At 40.1% G+C, this 20836-nt stretch overlaps 3 protein-coding genes across 52 annotated transcripts in view; all 3 read right to left on the reverse strand.

The window, feature by feature from the left end:
• The window catches only part of TTN (titin), a 285454-nt gene that overhangs the window by 213602 nt on the left and 51016 nt on the right, over positions 1 to 20836 (reverse strand). For 33 of the 50 annotated variants that reach the window (XM_083625016.1, XM_083625012.1, XM_083625011.1 and 30 more), the window contains 3 exons: positions 18835 to 19023; positions 17048 to 17419; positions 13627 to 13683 (listed from right to left, as the gene is read on the reverse strand). In XM_083625016.1, coding sequence (XP_083481142.1) covers positions 13627 to 13683; positions 17048 to 17419; positions 18835 to 19023 — 618 coding nt within the window. The remainder of the gene's footprint in view (positions 1 to 13626; positions 13684 to 17047; positions 17420 to 18834; positions 19024 to 20836) is intronic. The other 17 variants (XM_083625041.1, XM_083625017.1, XM_083625039.1 and 14 more) reach the window with 1 other exon arrangement.
• LOC310768038 (uncharacterized protein) lies at positions 937 to 13298 on the reverse strand. Its single transcript, XM_083625742.1, has 2 exons — positions 12653 to 13298; positions 937 to 12498 (listed from the first exon to the last, which is right to left on the reverse strand). Exon 2 carries the CDS (start codon positions 12374 to 12376, stop codon positions 4115 to 4117), a length of 8262 nt encoding a protein of 2753 aa, XP_083481868.1. The 5' UTR covers positions 12377 to 12498; positions 12653 to 13298; the 3' UTR covers positions 937 to 4114.
• LOC310744617 (V-set and immunoglobulin domain-containing protein 10-like) lies at positions 13945 to 17029 on the reverse strand (the record flags this gene model as incomplete). The annotated part of the gene is made up of 2 exons (XM_083576225.1): positions 15806 to 17029; positions 13945 to 14612 (listed from the first exon to the last, which is right to left on the reverse strand). Exons 1-2 carry the CDS (start codon positions 16233 to 16235, stop codon positions 13945 to 13947), a joined length of 1098 nt encoding a protein of 365 aa, XP_083432351.1. The 5' UTR covers positions 16236 to 17029.

Raw genomic sequence — 20836 nt, forward strand, 5'->3', positions numbered from 1 at the left:
ACTTTTGCCACACTTAATACTACAAATTCTACAAAACTACAAAACAAAGCAGCTCAGTGTTTCGAAGCAAAGCTTTCGTCTTTGCCCTATGTAAGATTCTGCAATGATAACCACAGATAAAGTTGATGGTATGGAGGCGGACATGTTTTCGGGACTTTTACAAAACCACTCAGTTTTGCCGCACTAAATACTACAAATTCCTCCCTTTTTCTAAAATGGCAATTAAGATCCACAAATGGTTAAACTATGATATGAGGAGGACTATACAGCTATTACTTCCAGGTCAAATGGTACAATAAAGATATTTTCTGTTTCTTTTTTATTATGTATTTTGTGTTTTTATATTATTGTGATATTATGTTGTAACTGCCCTGAGACCTGCAGGCATAGGGCGGTATACAAATTTAAATCAAACAAACAAACAAACAAACAAACAAACAAACAAACGATATAGCTCTACCTAAAAACTATGGGGGGGAATAATCCCTGGCAGCACAGAATTTTCTTTGTCTCTGTCACAGAGAACCATGGGAGTCCTGTGTACCTTCAAGGTTCTAGGGAGGCCTCTATATCTTTGGGGCTCTAAACTGCAGGTATGCAACATTACATTTCCCCTACAAACATTTAAAGTACTCTGTTAGAACACTGCAGCTGTCTACTAATGATTAATTGAGCATGTGTGCAGATGACTGGTACATGTTTTTAAATTTAAATGCCAGAATAAGTTAACTGTTCTTTGTTTGACAGTTACAAAGAGAACTTTCCCAACATCCCACCCTCTGTTCAACTCTAGAAAAAATGATGTGTTTCTAGTTTCATATGTCTAGAAGGATGGGCATAAAGGTTATGACCTTCACATACATACCACCATTGTTTAAAGGTCGATAATTAATTCATCAATGTATGCTCAATGAAGAATACGAAACCAAAGTCGAGTACTGTATTTTGAACTTTTATTAAAACAATATATACATTGAAATTTAAAATGTAACATCAAATATGAACAAATAAAGCTCTTTCGTTCCTCTTTTTTTTTTTTAAATACCCTGTAACTATGAAAAAAGACATCTGAGTTGACACTGGAAAAGTGTATAGCTTAAATGCTAGCTTTGGAAGATGGGAATTGTAGCCAACATTAGTCCTACTTAGAGCCAACTGAAATTAATGGGTATGACTAAATCACATCCATTAATTTAAATGGGTCAACTCTGAGTAGGGCTTAGTTGCATGCAATGCTACAGGTGTAGCTGCCAGTCTTTGCTTTCATCACAACTACTTGGCCATGATTTTGACCGTAACCAATGGTTTGGATTTACAGGATCAGGCTGCAGATAAAGTGAATGCAAAGATACTACAAGCTGGAAGTGAGTGAGAGAGGTCAGATATGGTGGCTGAACTTCTTCAGAGTGAAACACCGTGGGCTTTCTGATAGCATCATACAATACATTCAATGCATATTCCCTAATATGCTGGGATAGCTGCACTTCATTTGCTCCAAAACTGCTAGTCAACTATATCGGGAATGACAATGGACACAATGCTATGAGCAATTTCTACCCAGCTCAATGTTGGATCAGAAATTTCATTTCTCTTATACTCTTACACTATTGAAACATTTTAACTGCCATGCAAATTATTTTAATGCCTACTGTCAGCACGTTGAGAGTGCTGAAATACCCTGTGATATCCATTGTGTCAGTTTAGTGTTTCCAAAAGGAAACACCCTCCCCCCTTTACTTCTTACCTTAGGTTTTACATATAAATGCCTAGTATGTTACCAGGTGTCTAAACTGTTTGAAATTTCTAGTCAACTGAGACTGAAAATGGCTTGGCTGGAAACAGAATCAAACTTGTAATTTTGAAATCAGTGGCGGCGAGATTTCCGTTCTGAGGGTCCTGTGATAAAGGAGCCATACAGGCTTCTTTCCACAGATCACCCAAGCTATTTGACAAAACATGTTACGCATGTCTCAGGCAAGCAGATCTGTGTTTCGAAGCAAAGCTTCTGCCTTGCCCTACGTAAGATTCTGTGATGAGAACCACAGATAAAAGTTGATGGTATGGGGGCGGGCATATTTATAGGGTGTCTCTTTTTTTTACATAACCTGCTCTATATTTTGAAGAGTAATTCCAACATATTTGGGAACTTCAGCAATTCCTAGTAATATAGCATCAGCCTAAAGCCACAGATTTTTGATGAAAGACTGAGCACATAAATATAGAAATACGAGCATGCATGTGCACAACTGAGTATATAAATGCACCAATTTATTTAAGTATAAATTATCATGCTTCTTTTAAATATCAGTGTTGAAAATAATATAAAGCAGGAACTCTCAAAAGTACAGTTTCATATTTAAAGGTAGCTGTCTCAGAGTCAAGTGGTGTATTCTTTTCTAGTGTTAAAAGGCTATTTTCGTTTATCAATATGTCTGAGTTAGAGAATGTGATTTTGGTGCTGATCACAATAGTGACTAGATTACCTATGTATTTTCTTTTTTTCATACACACAGAGAGTGAAGTCCTATATGGATCGGGGTGCCATCTTGAATAAAATATTGAGGGAGGGAGGTAAGCCTCACCCCACATAATTGATCACAAGACATGGCACGCACACACACACCATTTGAATGGCAATGCCCATTAGCTTTGGAGAGCCACCAACCCCCTCAAATAAAATATGGGAGGGCGAAAGGAGCTCAGCCCCTAGGAGTTGGCTCCTATGATACGGATCAACATGGAGGTAAGCCCCATTGCGTTGATTTAGGTTTACTCTCAGGCATATAGGGTCTGGAACTGCAGCCTTACAGTCCCAAACCTAGGCATGTTTACTCAGGAGTAAAATCCCATTGTCTCCTATGGGATTTGGTCCCAGCTAAGCTTGCATGCAACCACAGCACAAAACATTTTACTGAATGAAATTTGTACAGTGGACAATATTCATGTCTGTTCATATACTGAAAAACATGGTTTTAAATTCATACTTCTTCTAGTCTATGATGCCAGAAGTTTAAAAACAGCAAAGAGTTTTATAATACTTGAAAGACTATCAAATTTATTATGGTATAATTTTTGTGTGAATGTGCCATAATAAATTTGCTAGCCTTTGAAGGTTTGCAAGACTACTATTTTGCTGCAACAGAATAACATGAATATCTCTCGATAAAGAATTCTTTTTTTAAAAAATGTTGGATATCAAGGCCTTGGCTTGAGATGGATTTCAGGGTTCTGTTTCATTTCATCCATTGCTAGAGATTAATTGACCACCTAAAGTGTAACCATCTCTAAGAAGTTTAATTTCAATATATTTTATTTATGCTAGCTTCACATTAGCATATTTGCCTGTTTTACATTGCTTTTTCTCTAGCTAACAGGTAGTTTTAACTTGGTAAAAGAAAAATAAATCTGAAAGTTTTTTCTGCAATCTCCACTGTGACAGAAAACCCAAATGGGCCAATTTGGTCTCTGATTCTCTTTGAATCAGGGTATTTCAACTGGTGTCATGTTAATACTCTTTGAAGTGGAATGAGATCAACATAAATCTCAGTTACTTCAGTGGGAGAGAAATAACATAAGATTTCAGGATCTGTTCAAGAGAGAATGTTATTTTCTGATACAACATTGCGAGAGGGAAATCCTCATTTTTTTTTTTCTGGTACTGCGTTTAAAATTCAGTGTGCATATAAAGTACAATTCCAAAAAAGTCAGTTATAAGAAAAAAGGGGGTATCAAATATTTCAAGACCCTCTTAACAAAAATGTGAATGCACCTTTTAAATAAAACAATCATATTTACATGTATCAGACAAAGATGGTGTACACATGTGGGTGACAATTACAATGATATCATTACAAGGATGCGTACGGTGTTGGGATCAATGGAACTCGCTTTGAGTGAAGCTTAGCCTGTAATAAGAGCTAAGCATCACTTCATCTCCACAGTAGTTCCTGGTAGGGAGAGCCTTGGGGAGGGGCCAGTGAATCCCACTCATAAGGTTGCTTCAAATAACAAGAAGCATCAAAATTACTGCTACATAGTCTACCAGGATGGATCTCTAAATGTGGTGCAAATGTGCTGTCTCTTTAAGAATAAATACATTTTGAAAGCAGGACGTTCAGCAGATTGTTAACGAAGCACTGCTATAGGCAGTCCCTGCTTTGTTGGTTGCTACACACTTATATTCGCCTTCATCAGTTTGGACTAAGCTTCTTATAGTCAGACTGTGACAACCTTCCTGACTTTCCTCCACACAGTATCTCTCTTCATGAATCAATGCCCCATTTTTAAACCAGCTTATTGCCGGTTTTGGAGAACCAACTACTAAACACTGGAAACTTGCAGAGGTACCCTTGAAAGAAGCACAATCAGAAATATGTTTCATAAACTTTGGAGGTGCTTCTGTAACTTGAAATTCAAAGCTGCAGCTGTCTGTGCTCTCACCTTTAAATTCAATCTGCTCTTCTTTGGATGGTTCAGCAAATACATCAAAGTTAATATTTACACATGCTTCTCCTTCCTCTTCCTGCTCCTGTTCTGTAACAGCTACCAATTTAACAGCTTTCTGAGAATCATCAGTGTCACCTTCAAACTCAAACTCCAGCTCTATTTCCGTCTGGTTGCCATTTTGGATAGTATTATCAACAAGCAAATCAATCTTTTGAGGCCTACCACTAGTGCTATCCAAACTTAAATCTGCCTGACTTCCATCATTGGTCACTGCAAGAGCCCCTTGGCCCTCGGTTACAGCTAACAAGCACCTGCATATAGCTTCTCCAACAGCATTAACAGCCTTACACAAATACATGCCACTATCAGAATGCTGTACATTCTGAATTTTAAGACTATGACTTCCATTCTCACTTCTAACAGCGTACTTCAAAGCGTCTGAAGAAATGCACTGATTTGCCTTAAACCACTGCACTACTGGGGTAGGACAGCCCGCGACTGTACAATGAAACAATGCCTCCGATTTTTCTGGAACCTCTATGTCAAAGACAGGGGTGGTAAAGCGTGGAGGCATCTCGGTGACTTCAAAGTCAATTGTAACATCTTTGTTCTCTTTCCCAAAAGAAGCCGTTGTGTGTTCCACCAGAGATAAAGGGAGAACATCAAGAGACACAATCATACTTTGATTATCAGAAGTGAGTTCAGGAATAGTGGCTATTTTCACTTGCTTCTCACATTCCTTAATCTCAGTTTCATCCAGCTCTACTTCCAGGAGAATTTCCTGAGGAGAAGGTGTTCGTGACGCTGACCCTTGTTCTATATCAAACTCTATAACATGTTGATGAGTTACTGGAGGAGGAAGAGCCAAAGCTCTTCCATCATGGGGTAACACTTGCACTTGTGCGATATTCTTGGATTCGCCTATGATATTTATTGCATGGCACATATATTCCCCTCCGTCTGTTTTTTGAATGTTGCGGATTTCTAAGATACAAACATCACCTTCTTTTTGTATTTTGACCCTTTCATTTTGCTCAAGCAATGACTTATTTCTATACCATTTCACATCAGGTATGGGAATCCCTATGACCTCGGCAATAAAACGCAATGTGGTGTTCTCATAGATTTTTCTTTTAGTCAATGGCTTAATAAATGCAGGGGGAATTTCGTTTCCCTTTGGTTCCAATGCTTCACAAGGTGTACCGAACATTTCAGCACGTAGCTCTTCCAGAGAAGAGCTCCTGTGTTGCAAACGAGAGCCACGGGGTGTTTGGTAACGTTCTGGTGGGGTACTTCCCCTCACTAGATTTGCAGGAGACCTCACTGAAGCTCTGTTTGACTCTGCAGATGGTGTAGAATATCGCTCCTCTGATGGTGTAGAATATCGCTCCTCTGACGGTGTAGAATATCGCTCCTCTGATGGTGTAGAGTATCGTTCCTCTGAAGGCGTAGAATATCGTTCCGGGCTGCCAATTGGTGTGTGATAAGACTCAAAAGACATGGGAGATTCAAAATTATCCACTGACGACGGTGGTGTGTAGAATCCCTCAGCCTCTACCATTTCGTCTCCGCTCATGCTGTCAATATCAATAGACATTTCTGACTCGGGAGAAAAAGGGCGGGTCAGTTCTTGCTGTTGCTTGTAATAATCATAAACGGTGCTAAATGTAACATCTTCAACCTCCAAGGATGTGATAGATCCCTCCCTGGTCAGAGTCCTGGATGAGCTGTCTCTGACAACTGGGATCTCCTGTTCTTTGGCAGAAAGCAAATATTTTGTAAGAGAGAAATCTGCTCCTTCATGAGGAGGAGGAGGAAGTTCTTGAGCGTGAAGAGTACTTTCTTTGGTAGCCCCTTCAGTTAGATTTCCTAGAGGAGGATTCATGAATTCAGTAGTTTCACATTCTCCTGTCACACCTCCCTGGCTTATAAGTGATTCATCTTTTAAAGAAAGAAGGAACTGGGCCAACGAGGGTTCCTTGGCTGAGCTGTGTGATGATGGTTGTTTGTCAGGCATTATTTGGCTATCAAAAGGCTTCTCGATATCAGTAGCCCCCTCAGTGGAAGAGCTCCTTGCTTTGATAATGGTGTGCTCAGTAACACGTGCCTTTTCTCCCCCTGTTTCGTGAACGCTTTGAGGCTTCTTTCCATGTGCAGCTTTCTTCAAATCAGATATGAAACTATCCGCTTCGAGGACACCAGTTTCTTTCACTTGGTTTTGAAAATACTGACTGAGAGGGATGGGTTCTGGCTGCCCCCACAGAAAGGCTTCATCTGGCATCCTAAGCACTTCCTCCTCAGAAATTTTCCCCTCCTGATCGCAATGCCGTTTTGTAGCAGGCTCCTGTTCAGTAGAAAGGCTAATCGTTTCTAAGGCCTTCTTCAGTATTTGTGTCACTGTCAGCTCTGCTTCCGCTTGTAATTTTTGTTCTAGGGAATTCTCTCCCTCCAGCCGCACCTTATAGCTCTGACGAAGTTCCTCACTTAGAGAAACTCCTTCCTCTGGTACGCTTGCCTTCTGTAGCTGTTTTATGAAACTCTCAGTCTCTGTACCCACCGTCTCAAAAGCCGACCTCAGATTAAAGGAACCCACTTCTTTCTCTGGTAATGTTTCAGCCTCCTTCAATGAAAAGCCTTGTGATAAAGATGCAGCATGTGCTTTCAGATCAAACATTTGCTCTTGTGTTTGTAGTTCTTTCCCTGGGGACAGGGTACATTCTTTGTGGTCGCTGCTCTTGTAGAGGACATTGCTTTCAGTGGATTTCAGCTGCTGCCCTTGAAAGGCTTCCATTTCCTCTGAAGCAGAATACAGGAATTTGAGAGGTATTTGCCCCTGTGGCAACTTCTCTTCTTGCTGTTGATCAACATTTTCTAGATTCAGAAAAGCTAATTTTAAATCAATGTCTTTGTTTTCTGGGGATGCACGTTCCTGAACATTTTCTTCTTCCATCATGGTTTTCAAAGAGAAGGAATCTTTTTGGCAAGAATGCATTATTTGACGTGCATTTTCCATGGTACTCTGTGTATCAGCCTGAACGCCTTCAGAAGCGGAATAGAGGTTTTTTAAGTATGTTTCTTCTGTCTCTGGTAGGTGGCTATTTTTTTCTATATCTGAGTAAGCTTGCTTTAAGTCAAAAATGCCATTTTTAGGGGGTAATGATTGTTGCAGTGCACCACTTTCTTCCTTTATAGTTTCATTTACTTTAGAAACCTCTAAATCCGATTTTTTGTGTGCATGTTCAGCAACGTCAGTTTCCAGGCTTTCAGCAACTGAATATTCAGTTTTAACGTATTTCCCCCCAATAATTTCTATGTCCGGAACAGTAAAAACAGAATCTTGATTCTTTTCATGTGTCTGTTTTTCCTCAATGTGAACTTCCTCTTGAACAACAATTTCTATGTTAGATTGTTTGGAGGAAAATTCTTCTTCAAAGGATAAGATAGCTTCCTTGAAACTATATTCTGTCTTTACTGGTTCAGTATCTTGGGAAAGCTCTTGTTGAGAAGCTCTTTCTTGCTCTAGAAACAAAGTGGGAGATTGTACAATTTCTGGGGTTTTGTTGACATCTAGTTTCATTTCTTCAGAACCGGAATGCAGAGCTTTCACAAGGACATCGTCCTGGTTTTGACTATCATTTTCTACATGCAGAGAAAGTTGTTTTAAATCAAATATTCCTTCTCCCAGTTCCTTCTCTTTGATGATATCCTGGCTATAACTCTTAGCTGATGTGTCTACTTCTGCACTTTCTATTATCTTGCCTAGGTCTGTTCTTTCAAAATCTGAAAGTTCTTTGATAACGATTTCCTCTCGTTCCTCAACAACAGTTTCTGTGCCTAAGGAAGCTGGATGTAAACCAAATTCTTCCTTCTCTAGGCATAATGCATCTTCTTGGGCATAATTTGCTTCCTTTACAAGTTCACCCTCTTTAGAAATACCTTGACTAGAATCCAATCTTTGTTCTAGAGCTGATATGCCGATTTGTGCTGATTCTGTGATTTTGTTTGTATTAGCTTGTATTATTTCAGAAACCAAACATTTTTCTTTGGCATACACTTCCTCTGACTTAAGTCTGTTTTGTTGTTCATCAGCAGTTTCTGTATCTGCATGAACCGGCATTCCATCAAGTGAGATATCAAGTTTGTCAGCAATTGAGATTGGGCCTATGAGTTCCTGAGTTTCAGTTTGTTCTTGAGCATTCTTATCTACGCTGTGGTCAATAGTAAGCATTTGTTTTAAATCAAATACAAATTCAGGCACACTTACATCTGCTTTTCCTACCAATTCTTCACCACAATGGATTTCCTTCTCTTTCCCCTCACCAAAGCTAGTGAACTTTTCCTCATGGATCAAAGTGTCTTTCTCTTTGTCAGAGATAGAACTTCTGAATGCTTGCTCTTTTTCTACTCTGAACAGTTCTTGGTGTTCATTGGCTACTGCCTCCTGCAGATTTTCTTTGTTTACAACCTCATCGTCAAGTTGTTCTTCCTTAGGTGCACTTTGGAGTTCATTGTTTATATTTTGCAGATGTAACATACTTCTCTCTTCTATGGCTGACTGATCCTGAGAATTCTTGCTTAATATATCAGTAAAACATTGATCCTTCTCATGGATATCACTGTCTTCTTGCAGCAGTGAGGAAAACCTCTGATCCATAGATTCTTTTGCACTTAACTCCTGCTCAAAAGTGCAGATTTGTTCTTTAACTTCCTTAAATGGTATGTCTGTGATTATCTCACTTGAAGGTATTTCCTCGTGTGATATACCTTGAGTTGGTCCATACTGAAGACTCTCCAATTCTGGTTCCACATATGCTAGTGTGAATTCCTGATCTTTAGAAATATTCTGAATCTTCTCAAATATGTGCCTTACAGTTTCCCCTTCATCTTTTACATCATGACTTACAGAAATGTCTTCTCCTGTAACTGACCTCTCTCTTTCCGTATGACTTTCTACAACCATTTCAAACTGACAGCTTGATGATATTTCCATAGCTGCGTGTTTATATGTGCTTTCTACTTTGGCTTGCTCAGCAGCTGTATCTCTAAACTCCTCAACAAGTGGAGTGTCTGCTAAAATTTCTGAAATACTGGCTACCTTTTGTTCTTCTTTTGCATTTGACTCCATCTCTTCATGTACTTCTTTTTGCTCCCAGATCTGGAAATGTGGGTGTTCACTTTCATCAGCAAGTAGAGACTTCATTACATCATTTAGATAATTTGGCAGCTGGGATTCCATTTCCTGGGCTGGTCTACCTGTTTCTTCCCCTCCAAAATCCAGTTTACTAACACTGTGGAACTGCTGGCTTACAGAATATGCTTTATCGCTAAAACTACTTTCCGTAAGTCCTACTGAGGATTCAAAATAACTCCCCAAATGTTCTTTTGCAATCTGGTCCTGAGTTCCTCTGACTTGGCTTTCGACAGCTTTGAGCTCAGTTTCATCCGAAAATATTTCCACGGTGGGATCAACTGAAAGATAACAAACAGTTTCGACTATGCCAGCTTTGTTTTCAGCAACACATTTGTACGTGCCAGCATCAGATATGGAAACCTTGCAAACGTGCAACCTATAAACGCCATCTCCCTCCTCAAAGTAAAACTTTTCAGTGGGGATTAAAATCCCATCATTCTGCAGCCATGTTACAATTGGCAGTGGTTCTGCAGATATTAAGCATTCAAGTACCACCGAATCCCCTTCTCTACATCTAATGTGTTGTTGAATTTCTTTTAAGATTTTGGGGGGTTCATGAGCCACATCAAATGAAAATTTAAACTTATGCTTTAGTCCTGCAGAAGTTTGTTCTTCAGGGGGTTCTTCAGGCACAAACTCAACAAACTGAGTTAATTCTTTAAATTCTTCATCTTGCTCTGGAGTTGGGGTCGGAGCGGTTATTTTTATTTCCACAGGAAGTGAAAGCAGATCTGGATCAGAAATGCAAGGCCTGGGCAGGTTAATCTGTGGAGGCAGGAGAGTGGCTCTGCCATCCATACTTAAATCAGGTTCATCTTTTTTTGAATACTCAAATGCCAAACTGAGTTCCTCTTCCTCTTCTGCATAGTCTGGTGAAAGCTCAACTTTACATATACTGAATGGTTCAAATTCAGGCTTTTCCTTTACTTTCACTTTTAGCGTTCCTGAAGTTGTAGCAGTCCCATGCTGGTTAAATATCACACAAGTAATGGAGCCTTCCTGATCACGGACAATGGTGGAGAATGTCAGTGTAGAACTATTTTCTGTGGTTCTGATGTTACATTCTTGGTTACGTGACAGCGGCTTGTCATTGTTATACCAAGTGACTGTGACCTGTGGATGGCCTTGGAAATCACAATTAAAAATACAGCTCTCTCCTTCGCTTACTTCTTGTGATTCAATTTCATGAACAAAGAAAGGGGGGCATGTCTCCAGATATTTTGGAAGAGGCCTCACCAATTTGTCAGGTGGTTCTGTTATCTCCGTTTCTGTTTCAGTGACCTCAGCCAACGCAGACTCTTCAGTTTCAAGGGAGCATTTGTTTACTGACATTGCCATTTCTACAGTTTTGCTCATTTCCCTGATCTCAAAAACAGGCGCAGGTTCATTAATGTTCAATGTGATTGTATCAGACATCATCATATCAGGTTTCCCTCTCTCACTGACATCATCTTTCTCTCTCACACTGACATCATCTTTCTCTCTCTCACTGACATCATCAGTCAAAAGTACATATACCAGGGGAGAGGGGTTTTTCTTAATGGTTTTTGTTGCCTTGAAGTCTTGAGTATCCATTCTTGCTTCTTCTGGTTTTCCATGGGTATAAGTATAGTTCATCCATCTTGTGTTCCCAATTGCCTTTGGATCTTTTTCTGGAACTTGTGGCTTCACATTCCCTTTAGAGGCTACTACCTCCTGTCTCCGGAACATTCCTCCCCTATTGCTTTTATCAGGAAAATCCTGGAGAATCTGAGGAGGTCCAGGAAGGCCCAGGATCCGTTCCATTCTAACCTGAAATTTTTCTGATGTTTTCTCAAGCTCCCTGCTAGAACTTCCTACAGTAACTTCTTTAGTGCCTGACGCTGTCGGTAACATGGCCTTTTCATTAATCTGCTCTATAGTTTGGAAAGCAAGTCCCTTTGTCTCTACATGAGATGCTGCACAGATTGAACGAGCCAACGGGCCTCTTTTATTTCCAATTCCTACAGTTTTCGCAGAGGGAAGGTGTTCCTCTGTCGATCCCTGTGATAGAAGCACTTTTTTCTTTTCCAGCATGGCTTTTTTTGCCTCGCGAAGTCGCTGCAACTTTACTTTTGTTTCCTCGTCAAGCAAAGCCTCTCCCTCACTACACCCCCTACCTGCACGCCTGTTTCTTACCCAATCCTTATCGTATACAAATCCTTTTCTTAAGGACGAGAGGCTTTCAAAGCTTATGGTCCTCACCATCCCTTTGGTAGGAGAAAAAGCTCTCAGCGCTTTCTCAGTTTCCTGCTTCTTATCAAACGGAGAACCAATACACCGCAGATCAACTTTGAGCCTATCGCCTCTCCTTTTCTGCACCAGATGCTCTATACGTTCACAAGTACTCTCTGACTGTCTCAAAAACTCTAGGTATTTGGCATTTTGTTTGTCACCATGCGCTACCAACAATGAAGCAGTAGACTCAGCTGAACCCTCACTGTTAATAGCAAAAACCTTGTAACTCCCTGAGTCCCTTTCCTGAACTTCTTTTACCTCTAGACTGGAGCTGTGCATATCCATGCAGCTCTCACTCTTTATTCGCCTTCGCAGACTTTGGGGGATTTGCCTGTTGTTATGGTACCATGTTATTTGGGGCAAAGGAAGGGCACTCAATTTGCACTGGAAAACAACTGGCTCTCCAGCCATAACAGACCGATACTTTAACTTTTGTGTGAAAGAAGGTTTCTGTTTCTCAGGCCAGGAATGCATAAATGACATTCCACTTGTGCCCTTCAGATCCGGGAGAGATCCATGTTGCGGAAGATCTACGGAATCAGCAGAAGCAGCCTGTTTGCCAGCCGGGTTTTCTGCATATTCTGGCTCTTCACCGAAGAACAGTTCTGCAAAAGAATACCATTACATTACAGCGTACTCCGTCCTTTCCATCACACAGTTGGGAAAAAAAATGAAAAGAAATGAAATAGCTATAAATGAAATTAAATAATGAGCATGCAACAGATTCATCACAAATCCATTAAAAAAAAATTCACTCACCATATTTGTTCGAATAAACGCAACGCCTTGCTCTGTTTTAAAGATTCTGACACGAAAATCGTTCGCTGTCGGTTCTTTCTTCCAACTGCGGAAATTTCTTCATCAACAAGCAAAATGAATCTCAAAATGACATGTTCCTGTGGGTGCATGTTTTACTGCCTGAAAAGCTTTTTATTTTTTTGTAATTTTTTTGCATTTCTTCTTTGCAAAGAAGGGGAGGGGAATCTTACCTGACTTGCAGACAGTAGAATAAACGCCCTTTCTGATCCCTTTGATTGTGGGTTAAAATGGTCAAACAATAGAAAATATATTTTTCAAAGATATGAAAAAAAAAGTCAACTGTAAGTAATTTGCTAAAACAAAATGAGAAGGCGTTTATTCGAACTAATACAGCTGCTAACTTCACAATGTTATGCAAAAAAAGAAAAAAGGAAAGAAAGCAAGCAACATGGCCCAACTATGCTATCTGCAAGCCAGTGTAAGAATTTCCATAAAGGAGAATTAATATCATGTTCATGAAATGGGAGGGCAACAATGGAAACAGGCCCCTTTCCCATCTTGCAAAGTGTTGCATCTTAAACAGATGCCAGCCCATGGTTTTTGACCAACTCATTCATGTTAGAGGACTAATGTGTTCTGAAACCATCCGAAGCAATTCAGTCTAAAATTGTCCCATGCATTACAAGAAGGTATACGAAAGAAAAGCTTTTGCAACCAGCTGCATAGCACGACGTGAAAGTAAAGACGGGCAAATCTGTGAAAATGAAAAGTTTTAAATGGACTTTAAAACTTGTATCCTTTTTGTAATAATGCAGGTTATCCTGAGCATATTAAAACAAAACATGCGGCATATTCAGATATGCTTCAGAATATGTTTTGCTTTCTTGGTCATACGTATCAGCTTTTCAAAGGGGTTACTGGTTTTTTTTATGCTAAACCTTCCTTTCCATATAAACGTTTGTGTGCGACTGTACCTTTCACTTCCATTTCAATCTGTTGTTCTATCTTCTCCTGCAGAACTCTTTCCAGAGCTGTAATAAAAATAAAAGTGTGATTTAATGGAAAGCAAGTTGAATGTTGCAAGAGAAGAAAATAAAAATGATGCATTGATAGGGGGAGGAAAAAACCACGCAAACATACATACATACATACATACACATACATGCCAGGAAGTGCCTGATAAGTTGAAAACAAATAGTGGGAGGATGCTAAAGTATTGGGGATTTCCCCCCACAGCATTTTAAAAGAGCCTTTCCCTCTCCCCACCCTCTCCCTCTCTTTCTTTTTCTAATTCAACATGCCTTTAACATGCCTTTAACACCATGAGGAAAATATTCAACAATCCACAGCCGCTTCATTCTATCACGGACTGTGGATTGAACAGGTTTCAACGACGGTACGCAAGAGGAGTATATGGAAGGAACATGCAGTTGCCAACCTGTCACTCTCAGATGTGTGCTGCACTCGGCTTGTCCCGCAGAATTAACTATTCTGCACTTGTATATACCCCTCTGATTCTCCTTAACTTTCAGTAAGTTTAAACTGCACAGTGGGCCATCGTGCCTCAAAGAGCACAATGCGGAATCCTCAACTATTAGCTGGTTATACAGCCAGATGACACAAGGTGTAGGGAACCCCTTGATTACACAGAACAGCGAGACATTATCTCCTTCTTTGACAAAGCTTTCTGGGGGCAGAGTTTCAAGGAAGACTGGTACTGTGGCACCAGTTTCGGCGATGTCTTCGCACGGCACAACATCAGGGTAGTAGTCTCTGATCCTCAGTTTCTCAGCTTCTTGTGCTTTTTGAGCTGTAGATATTGTCACGCTCGTCGTTTCCGTGGAAGACTCTTGTTTATATTCATAGGCTGTTTTAATCTGAGACTCTTTGCTTGTTTTAATGCTTTTAGTATCTGTTTCAAGGGTAATTTTTGTTACTGTTCTGGCTTGTGCTTCTTTAGCTAGGCAAGAATAAAGTTAGGATAAGATTAGATGTTTTGCAGCAAAAAAAAAAAATCTATACTCAGCAATATATATGTATATAAAAGCCATTAGTATGGTAAAAAGAATGTTCAGCATGTTAGTGCAAAAAACAATTGAATTTCCAGTCTTTTATACTATCCTGTTCCACATTTAAGGGCTCTATTCATGCCAGGTTAAATAGAAGGTGCAATTAGATCCACAGGATTTGCGTCACTGACATCAGAGGAAATAGGATTGGCCCACAGTAATTTTTACAAGTACATCTTCAGTTTTAGTCAAGGCTTCTTCTGCATAGCCTAGAAGGCAGCTGCAGCTGCAATGCTTTTCAATGATGTGTAGAAAAGTCAGGAAATCCACCAGTTTGTAAAAGCAGGATATTTGGCACTGTTTGGGGTTCAAGTTGTTGTTCCTACTCTTCTGTGTGCTAATCGTGCAGCTATTTCCATGCCATGAGAAGAAAACCAAAAGTCAATTCTTAGTCTTCATTGCTTAAACACAAGAGAGGTCTATAGGTAAAAAGATTTGCGGCACCTTCATCATCTGGTGTTGGATAAGGAAAAGCAAGGCAAATGACATGTGGAAGTTTCTTTGCCTTAACCGTAACAAATTGTTGTGGTCAATAAAAGAATGAAAAAAAGATGCAAAATTCCAATTTTAAAAGAAAACTGGTATGGGTGGAAAAGGGCATTCAGAGAATGGTTCTGTTAATGGCAGTCAATATCTGCATAAAACCCTTTGTAAACTAGAATAGCCTAAATTAAAAGTTAGACTACATAGCTGTTGTTGTTTTTTAAAAAAAGCTTTCACAAAAATTAACAGCCAGTAAAGGAGAAATAATTGTAAACAACTTCTTGTACTTCTTTTTGATCCTATAGGAAACTTCCAAATTGCTTCAGTATTTCACTGCAAATTGACTAGTCCTTGCTTTTGGAGATGAACCTGATACCTCTGTAACTTGCCAGGGGAAGGTATGGTTCCTACTTTACTAGCAAATTACACAGAGTACCTGTGCATGTGGTTACTTTATGAATAGAGCCCGAAATGTAGAGGGTTGGGGGAAATGGAACTCAAAACTGTAATTCTAAATTAAATACTAGCACAGGAGCTATAGGCAGTGATGATGAGGATGAAATGAAGTAACATCACATAATGTTAAAAATCAGATAACCACCTTCTACGGTTAGTATAGCAGTTGTTGTTACTTCTCCATAGTCGTTACGAACAGTACAGCTGTACAGTCCTTGATCTAAAAGTTGGACATTGCTTATAGTGAGGAAGAGAACGCTTCCATTTCGTGACAGCCTTATTCGTTCAGATTCCTGTAACGTTTCTCCCTCGTGGGACCACAAAACGTCCGAGAAGTTTTCGCTTTCCAAAGCGCACATAAACTGAGCGGTGTCACCGCATCTCACAGTGAGATCATGAAGTTTCAGAAGAATCTTTGGGGGTGCCTCTCTCAGCACTTGAATGGAGGTTGCAGATACCATGGTGCTTTCTGACTTCTGAGTAATGGCAGTGGCACTGAAGCTTTCTCCTTCCTTCCCAATCTCAGCTTTCACAGTAGAAGTTCCAGAAAGGTGTTCAAAGGCCTGCACAACCATTTCCCGTGATGCCTCCTGCTTGGACTTAATTTCTTTTAGATACACTTGAGTTTCCTTCTTTGCAAAGGGGGAAGCAATATGCACTTCTGATTTTGCCTGGATAGACTCTTTTACATCTTTCCCAGAACTTAGCCTATCTAAGGCTTGCACTGTGTAATCAAGTAACAAAACATATGATTAATATCTAATGCACTGCAGTGGGCCACGTTAAAAGCAAAACGCTATGCCATAGATGATAAGAATGAAATGTCTTCGTTTGAAAGCCTTGCATGCCAGCTGCATTCATTAAAGGTGCCCTCAGGAGGCAGCAAATATTTTACAGAAAAGAACAGCCACAATGATGGATGGGGAAAAATGAAATATGCTCATGCTGGTAATATGTGGTAATTATTTGACTCTTCTTTCCACTGCAGTTGTCCATGGCAATTTGAAGGGTTTTTTTTGATACCCTGACAATATCCCTTCTTTCCCTTTTAAAACCGAGTAGAGCAAACGTCAGAGAATGCTACCAACTGCCAACAACTCACTGCCTTGAAGTGTGTGCGTGTGTTTAGTCTACTAAAAAACAGGTGTATTATCTGAGCAATAGACCAGGATGCAAGTTCTAAATGACACAACACTTTGAAAGTACAGGAAACGAGAGTAGTTTATTTGGTTACCACTAGGACTATTGACATTAGTGACGGCACTGCTAGTTCTAAAAACAAAATAAAAAAGTGTGAAATGAGGAAGAGAAGGTCATTAGTCACAGTGTAGAAAAGTGTGGTTTATGCAACAAACAGAATTCCCTAGGAACAAAAGCGGGGCTTTACCTTCAGCAGTCACTGTAAGTGTAGCCATGCAAGTTGCATCTCCAGCACTATTTCTTGCTTTGCAAGAGTACTGCCCGGCATTTTCTGAGAAAGCATCTACTATTATCAATGTGGCTGTGCCTGTCGACTCATCAAAATGGAAAACTACGCCTTTGGTTGGCAACATTAGCTGTTGATTATGAAACCAGAGGATTTCTGGTTTCGGCATAGCGGAAACCCTGGCTTGGAATCTGACTGTTTCCCCGCTGCATACGCTGCAGCTTGAGATGGGCTGGATAAAGTTGGGCCTTTGGGCAACGGGGTCCTTCTTAATGGAGAAAGATGAAGAAACATGCCTTTGGGAATGTGAGGTAACTTCTTCAACCTTAAAGCCTGAAAAGAAGCATGTCAACTTTTAATTTCTTACCCTGTACACCAGTCAATTTTCTCTAGCCGCCCTACATGCCCTTTCCCTTTATTTACAAACACATTCTTACAGAATGACATTCTTCCTTTCCCTAAGTGACAATGTTTAGGCTCTGGGCACAAGCAGAGTGGAAAGCAAAACATTTGAAAACCAATTGAGTTTAAATGTATAAATGTTCTTCGTGTCACATATCTGAATATTTGTTTCCTCTGACAAATATTCACCTTTGAATTGGCATGATGCAACTCAATTAAATCCCAATGATTTTAATGCCTGCCACAGGCATTTCAAATCATTCTAGATATATTACCCTGAAAAACAGCAACAAAATCAATATTGTATTGCAGGTTCTGGGCTTCCCCCTTGTGTTTCGGCAGGTATTGGAATGGTAATGAGGTTAGACATTTCTTTTCAACGGGGCATTCATTTCTAATTTCAGTGTAAGGTGCTCTTCTTTTTCAGACATAAATGCAATTTCGCCAACATTAGTGATGCCTAATTATTTAATGTCATTGAATTAATGTGGAAATGGGGCGGAGTCATGTGTGAAAGTGACAGGGACAGAAAATAAACAGATTCGCTCATCATCCACATGCCATATCACAATTTGCTTTTTAAGCACCCTCATGCCTCGCAAAACTAGAACTAGATATTATGGCACATGTATGGTGGCTGCAGCCATCCTAGCTCTACATCTTCTCTTTGTTCCCTTTTTGCATGTATTAATGTAGAAACCATGTGCAGTGGCCTCATTTTGTGATGAACCTCCCACTTGTAAATGGGGGGAAATAATAATCAGCACATCACACATTTTTGTATTGCAAGATGCAAAGAAGGAAGAGGAAGAGACTCTGGGGCGCTGCTTTTTAGCATTGGCAGCCAATAGGCATCCTTCTGACCTCAGTCTCGTAATTGGTTTGCCGCACAACATGGGACTGTGAGTGCTCCTGTTTGACAAACCTAAACCTAAACCCCCATTGTCTGTATTGAGTTACATCACACAGTTCTTTAGATACATGCCTTCACTTCCTTTCAACAGAAATGTGATTTGGCATGACAAATAAATTCTGGGAATCTGTTTATGTCAGAGGGGGTTTATTTATTCATTTATCTTTGGTGCGTGCTGGATACTCATTGGAAACAGAATGGAAAGATGAAAACTATGGAACACTGGAACAACGTGAAATGACATTCTGCAGAATTTATACTGCAGAGACCAGATGGGCGCTATCGACATCAGACAATGGGGTTGGTTATTTGAGTTATAAGACACTGACATGACAGACAATTACACGTAGTTTTAAAGATATATATATAAATATATATTAATGTTAAAACACATGCAAATTTACACAGTGTCTATTTAGACAGTACACTGTACCTTCCAGCTTCAGTGCAGCCGTACTTGACACCTGGCCAACAGAATTGCCTGCGACAAAGGTGTAAATTCCTTCATCCTCTGGGTATGCTTCTGCAATCTCAAGCTGGAAAGTATCTTCAAACTGAGTCATCCTAAAGAAGCGGGATGGCTTGATCTCTTTGTCTTTGCTATACCAAGCTACTTTGAGGTCTGCTCAAGTGAAAATAAACAAAATAAAAAAGAGAGAGATATACATGTAAGGTTTCTAGTTTCACTCTTGGGGAGCAAACTGATGAACAAGTTGGGAGATCAGAACTAAAGAGATACTTGATATGGCAACACAGCACTGAGTTCTTCCCCCTCCACTGTAATGTTTAGGCTGCAATACACAGTTTTCTGGAAACAAGTCCTATTGAATTCAACAGGACTGATTTCTGAAAAGTGAAGCCTAAGAATGCACTGTTAGACCAATCCATGTCGTTCCCGCTGCCCCCTGTGCCACCCACCCTGCCGCCTCCAACCGCTGGTGGAGAAGTGGTACCAGGATTGATGCCAATTTTGAGCAATATTCTCACTGATTTGGGGAAATCCACTTCTCCCCACCTGGTGTTCCCTTACCCCTGCAAGCAACAACCAATGATGTGGAGCCAGGGAAATGGCATAGGAAGTCTGATTAAAGTATTTCAGGGGAAGGCAGGGGAAGACACAGGTCGCTGTTGGTGGCATGTTGAGCATCACGTGTAGTTCTATCCTCCGTGTACACCTAGCGAACCTCAACATTTTCTTCTCCTTCCATTTCACCCAGAATTTCAGTGAGCATGAAAAATGAACAATTCTATTCTGGAAACTGGCAGCTTTGGATATTTGGGGGCAGTGGAGGAGCACATGAGCAGGTTTGATCTGGGCCATGACAAAGAACTATTCTAAGGATAATTTCATGCTGTACTGAGTCATATGCAGAAACATTCATGAACAATACAAAGAGAGCGGGCGTTCCCAAGAACAACTCCCCATGCTCTGGTTCCACAAATATATACATATAGAAATGCTGTAGCTTTCAACATGCACATCAAAATGATATATATACCCATATGAGCATATATATGTATATATACATAAATCATTCTGACATGCTTTTGCACAGCTCAAAATTTGCCAATATTTTCAGTGTAAACTCCTACATGCTTTTTATGATGACATGTTTTTAAAAGTCCTATCAGAATTTTCTTTTTGTAGTTAGGGACACAATCCATATGCACCATGAGTGTAGCGCCAACCAATGCCTGGAAGTTCCTCTCTTTACCTGTATATCCCACCTACATATCAACATGGGCACATGGAGAGGCAGCATAGTTGTTATGTCTGGGGGAAATGCGTGGTCTGTGAATACCTTCTTCATCCCCAAACTGCCTTCCCTCTTTCTGCCCTCTGCACAGTGCAACGCGTTTCTGCTTGGTGTATGTGTAATTCTCAAAGCAAGAATGGGGGAAACGGTGACCCTCCAGATGTTGTTGGGTTCCATTTCTCATCATCCCTGACCACTGGCCATATTGGCTGGGGCTGATGGGAGTTGGAGTACAAAAGGCCACAGGTACCCCATCCCTGTCATTTTGTGCTCTCTGTGCAGGCTGGAGCAGGGCAGGTGGGGGAAGAGAACTTTTTCAGCCCTTTTCGGGATCCTCAGTTCATCACCGCTACACCCATCGTGCAAATGGATCGTACGTTCACGAATTGTTTTCCTAGGGATAATATCTCATTTCGAGTACCTATCTGTATTTATTTAATTTAAAAGCGAATTGTCCATTTGGATTTTGTGCATCTTATTAAAATCTATACTTATGCTAAAAATAACTATCTAATCCAAATTTTAAAATATGCAAGAAGGAAGTATTGTGTGAGTTTCGGTAAATTCACTGGGGGAATTGAAAGAACTATAATGAGTGTTTTTATGTGCAAGTTGAACTATTGTGGCAGTACTGATGGTTTTAAAATTATGACGTGGCACTTCATTCTTCTCTTAGAA

Source organism: Podarcis filfolensis (assembly GCF_964270895.1).
Source record: "Podarcis filfolensis genome assembly, chromosome: 1".
NCBI lineage: Eukaryota > Metazoa > Chordata > Lepidosauria > Squamata > Lacertidae > Podarcis > Podarcis filfolensis.

Coding starts and splice junctions, on each gene's coding strand:
- LOC310768038 (XM_083625742.1), bottom strand. CDS start 12,376: ATGTCATTTATGCATTCCTGGCCTGAGAAACAGAAACCTTCTTTCACA.